The sequence below is a fragment of the Equus quagga genome, chromosome 12 (genome assembly GCF_021613505.1).
Source record: "Equus quagga isolate Etosha38 chromosome 12, UCLA_HA_Equagga_1.0, whole genome shotgun sequence".
NCBI classification, from domain to species: Eukaryota; Metazoa; Chordata; class Mammalia; order Perissodactyla; family Equidae; genus Equus; species Equus quagga.
In genome coordinates, this window is record NC_060278.1 from 25,500,429 (window position 1) to 25,512,837 (window position 12,409).

The 12,409-nt window shown below is 47.6% G+C and overlaps 1 protein-coding gene across 9 annotated transcripts in view; it reads left to right on the forward strand.

Annotated features, from left to right (window-relative positions):
* SFMBT2 (Scm like with four mbt domains 2) overlaps positions 1 to 12,409 on the forward strand; it is a 242,210-nt gene that overhangs the window by 215,438 nt on the left and 14,363 nt on the right. For all 9 annotated transcript variants that reach the window (XM_046679942.1, XM_046679939.1, XM_046679948.1 and 6 more), the window contains 3 exons: positions 6,970 to 7,145; positions 11,080 to 11,246; positions 11,608 to 11,871. In XM_046679942.1, coding sequence (XP_046535898.1) covers positions 6,970 to 7,145; positions 11,080 to 11,246; positions 11,608 to 11,871 — 607 coding nt within the window. The remainder of the gene's footprint in view (positions 1 to 6,969; positions 7,146 to 11,079; positions 11,247 to 11,607; positions 11,872 to 12,409) is intronic.

Here is a 12,409-nt window from a genome sequence, read left to right on the forward strand (position 1 = left end):
AGAAATCTTAAAAAAAAACAAACAAAAAACAAAAAACTCTGACCTGAAGGATCTGCTTCGTACCGAAAAGCGTCCTCTAACTCCCTCCTCTCCGACCTTTTTTGTTCTCTTTGCTGTCCATCAGTTCCAACCCAGTGATGTTTTACTTGTTTCTTTTTTCCTTCTTCCTTCCTTCCATCTGAGATGATTCATAGTGCCAGGGAATATTCTGCTGTGTGTACCGGCTTGATTGTCTCTTGCAATATTTTCCTCTTTTTCTTTACAGAACTTGTAATACATGCTTTAGAAACCTTATCTTCCTATTTACCACAACCTTGCTGGGCATCTAATAAATTATATGGCTAAGTATTTTTCCCTGCAGACTCACATCGGCAGGATAAAGCGAAGGCGTTATCCCGTGCTTTTGAGCTCTTCTCTTCCCATCCCTACCTACAGAAATATGTCATTGGCATATGGGTTTTAATGCTTTTATGGTGGGGAGAGGTACAGAACAGATTCTTGTTTTCCCTTGTGTTCAAATAAAGAGAAGTGAGGTGACGAGGACGCTCGCTTCGCAGTGTCACCTGGATGCCCTGTGTCGCTACTGAAGGTGCCAGGTGCCCCCCCACAGGCTCCGTGTCTGTCAGGTGGCACTACTGACACCTGCCCGTTCTCTCTTGGAAGATTGTATAAGGATCGAATGATCGCACGGTGCAGAGTCCTTGAGAAAATGGAAGGCACAGTATTACATAAATGCGCTCATCCCACGAAACCCCGGCCGGTGGGCAGAATCCTGAAGCTGCCTTTTCCCGTGTTTCTTGATAGGCCAGTATCTCTGTATGTTTAGTATGTCTTTGCAAAAAAGAGATGTTTGAGCAGTTGCCCCAATTTCTTGACCAGCTCCAAAACGGGCCAGTCGATTGGTTCAGGCTCAAGCTGGATGCTGCAATTCCTTCTTCCTCCATCTTTGCAATAATAACTGGAGTGTACGCCTGTACTAAACCGATAGCACTCAGAAAGGCTCATTTGATGGGAAATGGGTTGTCTAAGGGGCTGAATGGAGTTTGAGCCATTATATAACCACATTTAGTTTTATTATTTTTTAAAATGTTTCCTTTGAAACAAACTTACAGAAAAAAATTGCAAGTATAGAATAAAGGGACTCTTCTTTTTCCTGATGGATTTGAGAATAAGTCGTTGGCATCATACCCCACTCCTCCCTAATACTTGGCTGTGTATTTCCTACAAACAAGGACATTCTCCTACATAATCAAAATCAGAAAATGAATGTCGACATTTGACTACGATCTGATCCTCAGATTCCACTTGAGTTTCACCAGTTATGCCAGTATTTTCCTTTATGGCCAGAGCACCGAGTCCAGAATCTCGCATTTCGTTGGGGTGGTGTCTCTCTTCACTCTCCTTTCTTCTGGAAGTGTTGCTCAAACTTTCCTTGACTTTCATGACCTTGATATTTCTGAAGACTCTGGACCACTTCTTTTGTAGAATGCCACTTCCTTTGGTGTCTCCTCATGACCGAATTCAGATCATGCATCTTGAGCAGGAATCTCACAGAAGAATGTGGGTCCCATCCTGCCTGCTGGCACACGAGTTCCGTTTGCCGCGTCGCCGGTGATGTTCACTCTGATCACTTAGTCGAGGTGATGTCTGCCACGCTTTTCCACTGCAGAGGTAGTTTGTGGAGAGATGCTTCACATGTGTAAATATCCCCTTCTTCATCAAACTTTCCATCTATTCATAAATTTATTTATATCCATAAGAATTCATGGATCCCTGTTCTGTTCAATGGGTTATCATCCATTGCCCCCATCACTTATCTTGATGCTCAGTTGCCCCAGATTTGGCCAATGGGAGCCACATCAAGCTAGCTTTTCTTTATCCCTTGGACATTTCTCCGTCATCCTCTGATACTTTTTTCACTTTCTGACCTGATAATATGTTCCTGGCTTGTTAGTCCTTTCTCTGCCCCAGTCCTGGAGTTAGCTGTTTCTCCCGGGAGCCTTGATTTTCCTGCGATTGGTGGTGGGATGTTTTTCAGTGGGGGAGGTATAAAATGGTATTTAGAACCAAGATCTGACATTCGTACACTCACTACTGTTAGAGGGGGACGGCTCCCAGGCTCTCAGTGGACAGAGCGAGGGCATTTGTGTGTCTGTACGTGTGTGTGTCTACACACACACACCTAAGAACACATTTGCATTTGTATTTATCTCTCTGTCTATTGGATCAGGAGTTCTCAAGACCACTTCCACGTTCTAAGTTCCACTGCAAGGAATCTTGAGACTCACCATGTAGTTGTGCTCATGGCTAAGCTTTTACAGCCATGTAATAAGGACCCAGTGAGGTCGTAAGGAGAAGAGATGCAGATGGAGTCTGGAAGAATCATATGCTCCAATTCCTGTCCAACACCGCAGGTTCCTTCTAGTCTTTTCCTTTCCCGTACTTGCAACGCCCCCGCTCTGACAGTGGGAAACGTGGCTCGTGCTGTCTTCTGTGTCTTTGTGTCTTCGATCAGGCCCCGCTATGCAACCAGGCTCTTGTCACGTTGTTCTCATCCCACTTGGGCATCAACACTCAGTGCCACCCACCCCATCACCCATGTGCAGAGCCCTCCTTGCCTGCCAAGGTCTGGATCCTTCCAGGTGGGGGTTAATTGCAGAGGACTCCTAGGACCGGTGCCTGTGGAAGAGAGAGGAAGGAAGCCGATTGGGCAGAGGGAGAAATGGGCTGTGGCCCATGGCAGCTCTGGAGTTAGAATACCCCTCCATGGTGGTCCCGAGTGGGTCCCGAGCAGCCAGGCGTTTTTGCCCCTGATGCAATTAGTCATTATTGCAGGGGGGCTGTCTCTGGGGAAGGGGCAGGGAGGGCAAGGCAGCTTTTGCAGCTGAGCGACCCTAAAGGGACCAACAGCTGCAGGCCACCTGCCAGCAGCAACGCCGGCAGCAGGGGTGGGAGGTCCCGGCCACGCTCACAGCACCTCCACCCTGTACCAGGGCACTGTGGGTCCCACCCCGCTTTCCCCAACCACCACTGCCGTGGCGTTAGACAGGATTGTTCCGGAAGGGCAGGGAAGAGGAGAGGAGCCCATTGCTTTTAAACCATCCTATAATTCCATTGTCGGGAATTTAGATCAGCTTTTCCTAATTGTGGAAAACTTCTAGTAAGACACTTGCTTCCACTGAATCATCCTAAACTGGAGGGGGAACAAAGCTGTCCTTTTTCCATTTTCCACGTGCATTTGTTCCCTTTCTCCTTACATCCTCTTAAGTTGTCGCTGCAGGTGGCTGCTTCGGAATTTGCAGGTGTGGGAACATAAATATCTGTCTCTGGGCCCCACTTCCACAGTTTGAATTCTAACCCAGTTTTCACATTTCTCCTGCTTTTTGACCTTCTGTTATTTTTTTTTTAAGGGACTTTAAGAATCTTGATACTGAGCTTTTTAGGAGAGCCGTGAGACCACTGGAATCGTAGTGAAAAAAAACTACAAGGGAAATGTCCCAGTGAAGTATTTTTATTCCTTGTGTCCCAGAACAGTACATCGGCTGGGTTCACAGAGTTGTGCTGTTTTTATTATGCAACACAACAGAAGCAGTGAGCAGGAACCACCCAAAAGGGGATGAGAGCCCCCTCTGTGGTGCAGGGGTCAGTGGAGGTCCTAGAAAAAATCTACAGTCGTGCAAGCCTGTGGGATTTAAAGCATGATCTTATCTACAAAGAATTGCTTTTTAGTTCTTACTGCACAGAAAGTCAAGCTTGCACTTGAGAAAATGGAAGAACAAGGAGTACAGAGGGACTGGGGATGCGAAAACCAAGGAATGAACGTAAAGTCCAGTTTTTCAAGTTAAAATTTATTTTTTTTTGCTGTTAGGGGGGAAAATATTTTTCCAATCTTCAGAAAGACAGAAAAAAAACCCAAACTGAAATAAACTCAGGAGCAGTTTATTATCCTGTTTATTTCTATCACCACTGTATTCTGAATGAACCAGGTCTAAATTTTGAACTGAATGTTTTATTCACAAATTTCAGAAGTGGCGGTCTCTTTATGTTGCAGTCTTAGTGGCACCGCTTGCCTGATGTCCCTGTTGTGTTTGTGGTGGAGCGTTAGGGACCTGCATCTTCGAGAGCCGGAAAGAGCAAGTTGGCAAAGAGTTTGCATCATCATCTCTAGTCGTCCATGCCCGCTTTCTTTGGTCGTTCACTGTCTCTTGATTTTGGTTACTTTCCTAAAAACTAACACAAGTTTTCTCTGCCAGAGCTACTGCAATATGCTATTTTCCTGGAAAATAAATTGTTGTCCAAGATTTCAACTTAAAAATTAGGGTACATGTCAAGGACAGAGTTTAACAGCCCCGGCTGTTTCGATGTGTCGTCATTTCAGTGGACTCTAGGGTTAGTGAGATGGTGAACTAAAGATCTGTGAGCCGTTGCCAACTGAAGAGTCTGCAGTTATTTTCTACCAATGATAGTCCTAAAAACTGTACCCACGGGGATTCAGACTGATTTCCAGATGCTCATCTTTTCAGCCAGGCGTTCTTGACCATAAATATTTGAATGAGGGCTTCAGTACCTAATTTTACAACAAGAATCCATCCAAACTGCTTCCCAGAAGATCTGGTTTCCAGTTTAGTGTCAGTGACTTCCTTCCATGTGGGTTTTCTTGGGCAAGAGAAAGTCTTTTTCTCAAAAGTGACAAGCAACAAGGGACAATATCTAGATGCTAGAATCTTTCTCACCGTAAATTATTGGTCATGTTCATGTGGAAGGGGGCAGGTCATTTTCATTTTTCGTGAAACAGTTATGTTTTATTCAAAGAAGGAAAACAATATTATACTGCCCTCGATTGTTCTAGGGCCTTGGGGAAGACATCAGAGATTAATTAATATTTAAGTACCATGGCACTAAGACAACCATTCCTGTAAGGAGTGTTGGTTGTGTTTTTAAGATTCCCATACCTTAATACCGTAAAATCAGTTTATGGTGGATAAACACAAAAGGTGTTCGAATTTCCAGGACTCGTTCTCTGGTGCCTCGAAAAAATGTTTTGGAAAATTTTAATACTTTAATGGTTTTCCCCCTAAGATTAGGGGAAGAACACGTAAGGATGACCTCAGACAATTGTTGCAAAATCTGATCCGAAAAAGGAGAAATTCACGGGAAGTGACAGCCATGATTAGCATGGAAAACACATTTGTTGCTGATGCTGAAGTGTCAGCAAACTGTCCTGGGGTCCTCCCTTCCTGTCCTGCCCTTCCCCCTTGAGGTGACAGTTGTTTTTATTAGTCTGCTAGATCTGCCCTCACAGAATAAGACCGATCAGGCGGCTTAAACCATAGAAATGTATTTCTCACCGTTCTGGAGGCTGGACGTCCAAGATCGAGGTGTCAGCAGGGTTGGTTCCTCCTGAGGCCCCTCTCCTAGGCTTGCAGACAGCCACCTTGCTGTGTCACACACACTCCTGGTGTTTCTTCCTCTTCTTGCAAGGATATCAGTCCCGTGGGATTAGAGCTCCACCCTTATGACCTCCTTTAACCTTAATGACCTCTTTCAAGGCCCTGTCTTCAAGTGCAGTCACATGAGGGGTTAGGAGTTCACTGTCTGAATTTTGGAGGGACGGTTCAGTCCATAGCATGAGCAAAGGTCCTGTGTCAGGTCCCTCTGTTAGATTTACTGCTTCGTGGAGAGGAAGCCAAAGCCCGTGGCAGCATTGGCCAAGGGTAGCTGGCTTCTCTGGAGCGAGTCTTAGCTCATGGAGTGTGTTTCACTTTTTCCCAGCCTAGAGGGGGAGACGAGTGGTTGCCCAGTGGGCACGCTGTGTTGAAGGCTCTGTCATTGCATTTACTCCTTTCACATTGAAGAGCTAGAGAAATCTTTTCCTTTAACTACTGATAATTCATCTGAGGCCCATTACGGTTCTGTGAGCATTCAAGTCGCCTGCTGCCAGCGTCTGCGATGCAGAGACTCTGCCCGTGTCTCACTCATAAGGTTGCTCTGCGTGTTTTGTTGGGTTTTTTAATTATAAAATCTATTGTGTTTCTCTCCTCTTAAACGTGACCTTGCGTACCTATCACCATTCTGCACAGATACCGTTTGCCGTGGACTGAATGTTTGTATCCCCCAAGAATTTGTCTATTGAAATCCTAACCCCCAAAGTCATGGGATTAGGAGATGGGGGCCCTTGGGAGGTGATCAGGTCCTGAGGGTGGAGCTTAATACATGGGATTAGTGGCCTTATACGGGAGACCCTAGAGAGCTCCCTCCCCACTTCTGTGCTATATGAGGACACAGCAAGAACAAGGCCCTCTATCAACCAGGATGGGGGCCCTCCCCAGACACAGGATCTGCCACATCTTGATCCTGGACTTCCAGCCCCCAGAACTTTGAGAAAGAAATGTCTGTTGTTTACAGCCCCGCAGTCTACGGTATTTTGTCATAGCAGCATGAATGGAATAAGACACTGTGTACGAATGATAGTAATTATCTGCATTTCAACAATATGATATGCAACTTGACAAAGATAACATTTCCGTTGTTCTGAATTTGCACGGTCTTCACAGAGAATCACGACACCGTATCCACTCATATTTTTCAAAAATTAAATACTATAGAAGCAAGAAAATGCACTGTATATCATTACCTTCATTTTGAGGATTCTGTCCACTAGGTATGTACCGCATACTGCTAATATCTGGTATTAAATTAGGTACAGTGCCATGAGAATATGCTCAATGGAAATCTTTATTACAGAGATCCCATTTGAGCTCTGTCGTCACAAATATTGTGCACGAGGTCGGGCATTTCTTAAGAACATTTTTATGAGATCAAAATGAACAATAAAAGTAAATGACCCGGAACTCACACACGGTGTGCTTTGTTGTTAGAAAATAAAGGGGCTGCTTTTGGAGCTCGCTGCACCACATAGGTCTGAGCGATTCTGTGGTCTAGCCATCACTTTTCCTCCCTTATTTCTAGGTACAGAGGCAAAACATACAGGGCCGTGGCCAAAATCGTACGAACGTCTGACCAAGTGGCGGATTTCTGCCGGCGAGTTTGTGCCAAGCTGGAATGTTGTCCAAATCTCTTCAGTCCTGTGCTGGTTTCTGAAAACTGCCCGGAGAACTGCTCCATTCACACCAAAACCAAATACAGTAAGTACAAACAACAGAGAGAGTGTTGGTCCATGGGCCCAAACTACAAGGAATGTAGTTGGTGGGTTTGTTTTTTTTAAACCTTTCAAATAGTTTTTTATAGGAATTTCTATGGAAAATTCTTTAAGATTTGCTGTCAAAGACGCTTATGTGTTTTTAGCCTTTCACAAGGAAGGGATCGGGATGGTTAAAATCAGGATGAATTACCGTTGGGAGGCATCGCCAAAGAAGAAATGAGGATGTATGTGCCGTCATGAATGTCAGTGGATTGAGGGATTTTGAAAACTATGTGGCTGAGAGAAGAGCACAATAAAACTGATTCTTGGTAGTGGTTAGTAAGCAGAATTCTTTTCTTGGACCTTGCACTGAGAAATTGTAACAGTTCTTTCATTGCCCTTCTTTTTTTTTTTTTTTTGGTGAGGAAGATTGTTGCTGGGCTAACATCTGTGCCATCTTCCTCTATTTTGTAAGTGGGTCACTGCCACAGCATGGTTGACAAGCGGTGTGTAGATCCGTGGCTGGGGTCTGAACCTGCGAATCCCAGGCCACCGAAGCAGACTGCGCGAACTTAACCGCTACGCCACCAGAACGGCCCCCTCGTTCTCCTTCTTTACACGGAGCAACCACGTCATACTCTGCTTCTCGCCTGTTTATACTGCTTTCCTCCACACTGTCTCATGTTTTTGTGGAGTAGTTGGAGGTGCAGAAGCTGTCTTCCTTTTCGTGCTCCTGACTGCATTTGCTCCTTCACTGTAATGCGGACTCAGTGTTGCTCCCACAGCACACGTCCCCTTCTCTCTGACTGCTTCCTGGCAGGATTTTCCCACTTTCGGCACTTGCCCTTCCCCCCATCACGTGTGGTGACCTCTGCCCCCTGTGGTCGGCCTCTCCTAGGCCCTGCCTGGCCCCTGTTCTGAGCTTCATCTCCATGCCCTTTAGCCCCTACCAGACACCTCCACCACCTCGAGCTCTCAGAACTCTCGCTCTGATCTCAGCTTCTGCTGTCTCTATCATCTCTAATCCAAGCCCCGCTGCATCCCCTTCACAGGGAGCTGGAAATCTGCTCTGCCAGCCTCTGTTCCCGCCAGCTGCTGGGGTGTCACCAAGACCCACGGCGTGCGTGCGGTCGGTGCTCCGTGGGCCCCAAACAGTTGGGATTTATCAACATATGTGGGAGAACCAGGAATCTGAACATACTGGAAACACTATTCAGAGTGTGAATTTCCTTCTCTTATATAAAGGTTTAATAGGGGTGTTTTGTTTGTTTATTTTTATGCTTTTTTTGGTGAGGAAGATTGGTCCTGAGCTAACATCTGTTGCCAATCTTCCTCTTCTTTTTTTTCTCTCCCCAAAGCCCCAGTACATAGTGTATATCCTTGTTATAAGTCATTCTAGTGCCTGCATGGGGGACACTGCCACAGCGTGGCCTGATGAGTGGTACTAGGTCTGCGCCCAGGATCCAAACCAGTGAACCCCGGGCCACCAAAGCAGAGCACGTGAACTTAACCACTCGGCCACGGGGCCATCCCCTCCTTCTCTTATATATACACAGATATTTTTAAAATCTGTTTTCTGCTTCATTCCTGCTAAAAGTCAGTGACTGTCTCTGACACGCTGAACCTCATTTCACTCTGCACACACAGTCACTCAGGGAGGAACCGTTGGTGTGTTGGCAGAACGTGCTGAGGTCACCATCCTTTTGAAGAACTTGTCTCCACATCACATTTCCTTTGGCTGGAGGAGGGGCTCATGAGGCAGGCTGCTCAGGAAGAGATGCTTCTGAATCGAAAACGACTTGACTGAGGGCTCAACACGGCCTTGAGCGTTTCCCTTAACAGTGGGCTTCCATGTCCTTCCAGGACGTGGTGGGAAATGGGAGGGAAGGAGCACGTTACTACAAGTCACAGGATACACAACTGAAATGAACCTAAAGATCTTTCTGGGTCTGGTATTCTGAAAGTTCAGAATCCTAGGATCCCTTGGGTCAACTTACCATGAATATTGCTGCAGACGGAACTGAAGCCCCAGCTGGAGAATGATGAAACAATATTTAGGAGGAATTGAGATCCGTAAGGCCCGTGGCAGCCACTCTCTTTCTAAGTCTCTAAAAATGTACTGCATCTTTGCACGCGTTCAGTAAAACCAGTTCTAATTTCCAGCATCCGGCTTCTAAAAATCCAGGCTGCCCCAGACTTGTCTTGTCCACATGAGTTTTTTGAGTGTGAACCAATGCTCATCCGTTTGGACCTGGGACCTAGAGATAACCCTGAAGCAGCGTCACTCGACGGCACTCTGTCCGTGCTCGTCGAGGAGTGTGGTCCTGATGGAACTGGAGATGGGGCGTGGTTTCAGGTTCTCATGCAACCCGCCCCTCTCAGGAGGGTGATGAGCGCATGCAGATGCTTCCACAGCAGGTGCACCCTCGTGAGTTACATGGCTGCTCTTAAGTGGTTTCTCGACAGTTTTTATAAGTGCCATCCTCATGGACCAAATTCAAGGGAGAGGTATCGGGAACAGAGAATTTTAGTCCTAGTCAAGTCCAACACTAGTTGGTCCTGATGGTCTCGTTTTGCATATAAGGAAACTGAAGTCCAGAGGCGAGGTGACTTGTCCACATGGTACAGCAGCACGGGCTGGATGGGGGGCGCACAGGGTGGGGGGCGCCCACCGTAATCTAGGAGCTGTGCATTTTGATGTTTTCTTTTGGGTCACTCCAGCCGTAGGTAAAGTTTCCTTTGCTGCATTTGGTTCTTTTACGGAATAACAGGAGTTACATAGCAGGACACTTGGGCCTTTGGTTAATAAATAAGTTGTCTTGATTATGGTCATAATTGAAAATGAGATTCATAGTAGGTTTTGATTAGTTGCTCATGCATTTAATTTATGAAATGCGTCAATTATTACTAAAAGTTGGTAAGTAATTTTCCAGCTAGCACTCTTAAGTGTTAATATAGACAGACATCTCTGCTATAGAATTCAGAAGCAATGCAAAGTCTCCACTGAATAAGAAAAGAATAGAGGACGTAGTTAGGTAATAGATAAGGAACGCTATTTGGGGAGAAAAACGATGCTTCGTCAATCTGGCCTGTGTGTTGAAGATCGCCAGTGTATCTTGGTCAGATCAAGAGATGGGGAGTCCTTCCCGACGAGCCCCCTCCAGCGGTGTTCACCATTCTTGCTGAGTGACTGAGTCTTCTTCCAGATGCGACTTGGGAGCAGTTGTCAGAACGTCCAGTGGGAAGTGATTGCCACCACTGTGTGCAGTATTTGGGGCAAGGAAAGGGGACAGAGAGAAACTCCTGGAACAACTGTGGTCTTGGTTGACCCCCCCTTCTGCACAGTCAGCTAGGGCCGCCATAAGAAAGTATCATCGACTGGGTGGCTTGAATAACAGAAATTTATTTTCTCACAGTTCTAGAGGCTGGAAGTGCAAGGTCGAGGTGTCGGCAGGGCTGGTCTCTCCTTGCCTTGCAGAGGACCGCCTCCTCCCTGTGTCCTCTGTGCACGTACATCCCTGGGCTCTCTCCATCCTCTTGCAAGGATGCCAGTCCTGCTGGATCAGAGCCCATCCTTATGACCTCGTGTAACCTTCATTATGTCCTTTAAGGCCCTATTTCCAAATGCAGTCTCACAGAGGTTTAGGACTTCATTTGAATTTGGGGGCAGAGTTCTGTCCATAGCACCTTCTAAACATGAGGGCATTGGAGAAATGGTCTCACTCTGTGGAGCTGTTTTCTTGGAATTGCTTCCTGAAGTATAAATGAGGTGTCCAATTTTTATTGTCCCAAAGGGATGAACCATCTTTCTCCCCTCGCTCCCTCTCCTTTATTTTTTCTCTCTCTCCTCCCTCTCTCCCTACCATCTCTCTGTCCGTGTATGTACATGTGTGTGTCACCTTTAAAAAAACAGCTTTTAATGCTCTCTCTCCTTGTAGCCTATTATTATGGGAAGAGAAAGAAGATCATTAAGCCCCCGATTGGGGAAAGCCCCGTGGAGACCGGGCACCCCAAACCTGCCAGGCGGAGGAAGCGGCGGAAATCCATCTTCGTCCAGAAAAAGCGGAGGTCTTCCGCCGTGGACTTCGCGGCCGGCTCGGGGGAGGTAAGAGCCACCCACTGGCAGCTTCCAACCTGCCCCCTGGGATGCACGGCCCTGGATGCATAGCGAGGGCGCAGCGGAGGCTTGATGCTGCATGGTTAGAAACGCGGAATTCCAGGAACCCTCCTCGTTGTTTGTGGAAAAGAGATGAACATTTTAGGTTCTCTAGCTGGTGAAGGGCTGCGATGGGGCCTCTGGTTGGGACCGTCGGCTCATCTTCAGAGGCCTCACCAAGTGGTTTGCACAGGGCCACCTGCACAGGGAAAGACCCAGGATCAGAGCCCGGCCCCGCAGCCAGCGCTCAGCCCACCCTCTTGCATCCCCCTTTGGCCAACCTCCCTTCATGCATTTCCCTTCCTCCTAGGAAAGCGAAGAAGAGGATGCAGATGCCATGGACGACGACACCGGGAGTGAGGAAACCGGCTCCGAGCTCCGGGATGACCAGACGGACACCTCGTCGGCCGAGGTCCCCTCCGCCCGGCCCCGGAGGGCCGTCACCCTGAGGAGCAGCTCCGAGGCGGAGCGCCGGGCGCCGGTGGAGAGGGCGCGGAGGGGCCGGCGAGCGCAGACGGCCTCGTGCGCCGACGGCGGGGACCAGGGGACGGCCGCCGGCCAGGACGCGGCGGAGGTAACGCCCGCGGCCCTGGAGCTGGCTTGTCGGGTGTGGGCAGCGGGCGCAGTGTTGAAGAAAACCCGCATCACAGTTCATTATATTATAGTTCAGGGCCTCGATTTGGGGGTCCTTGTTTAAAATATGAAATACACCAGCGGCTGCTCCAGCTTGGTTCCTAAACGCTTGGCGATTTCACATCCTGATGGAGGAGGTCAGTGAACATCAGAGTGGGATTCCGAGGGAAGTAGTAACTCCTGTTTTTCGAGAAGATTTAGAACCTCCAGGGACTCTTGTCAGGAGAACAGACAGAGTAAATCCTCGAGGTCTCATGGAACACCAGGCCTTCCCTCTATGGGGTCCCTCTGAGATGCTGTCGAATACTAAGTCGCGTATCAGGCCGCCCCTAAGCCCACAGGTGGTACGTGATCAGCTGAAAAGCCTTTGGTACCATTGTCACAAAAATACACTGGGACGTAGGTGGCTGTCTCACCTACGAACACATGTGCCTTCTCCTTTCTCCTCTCCCTCAGAGATGCGTCCTTAATAAGCAGGC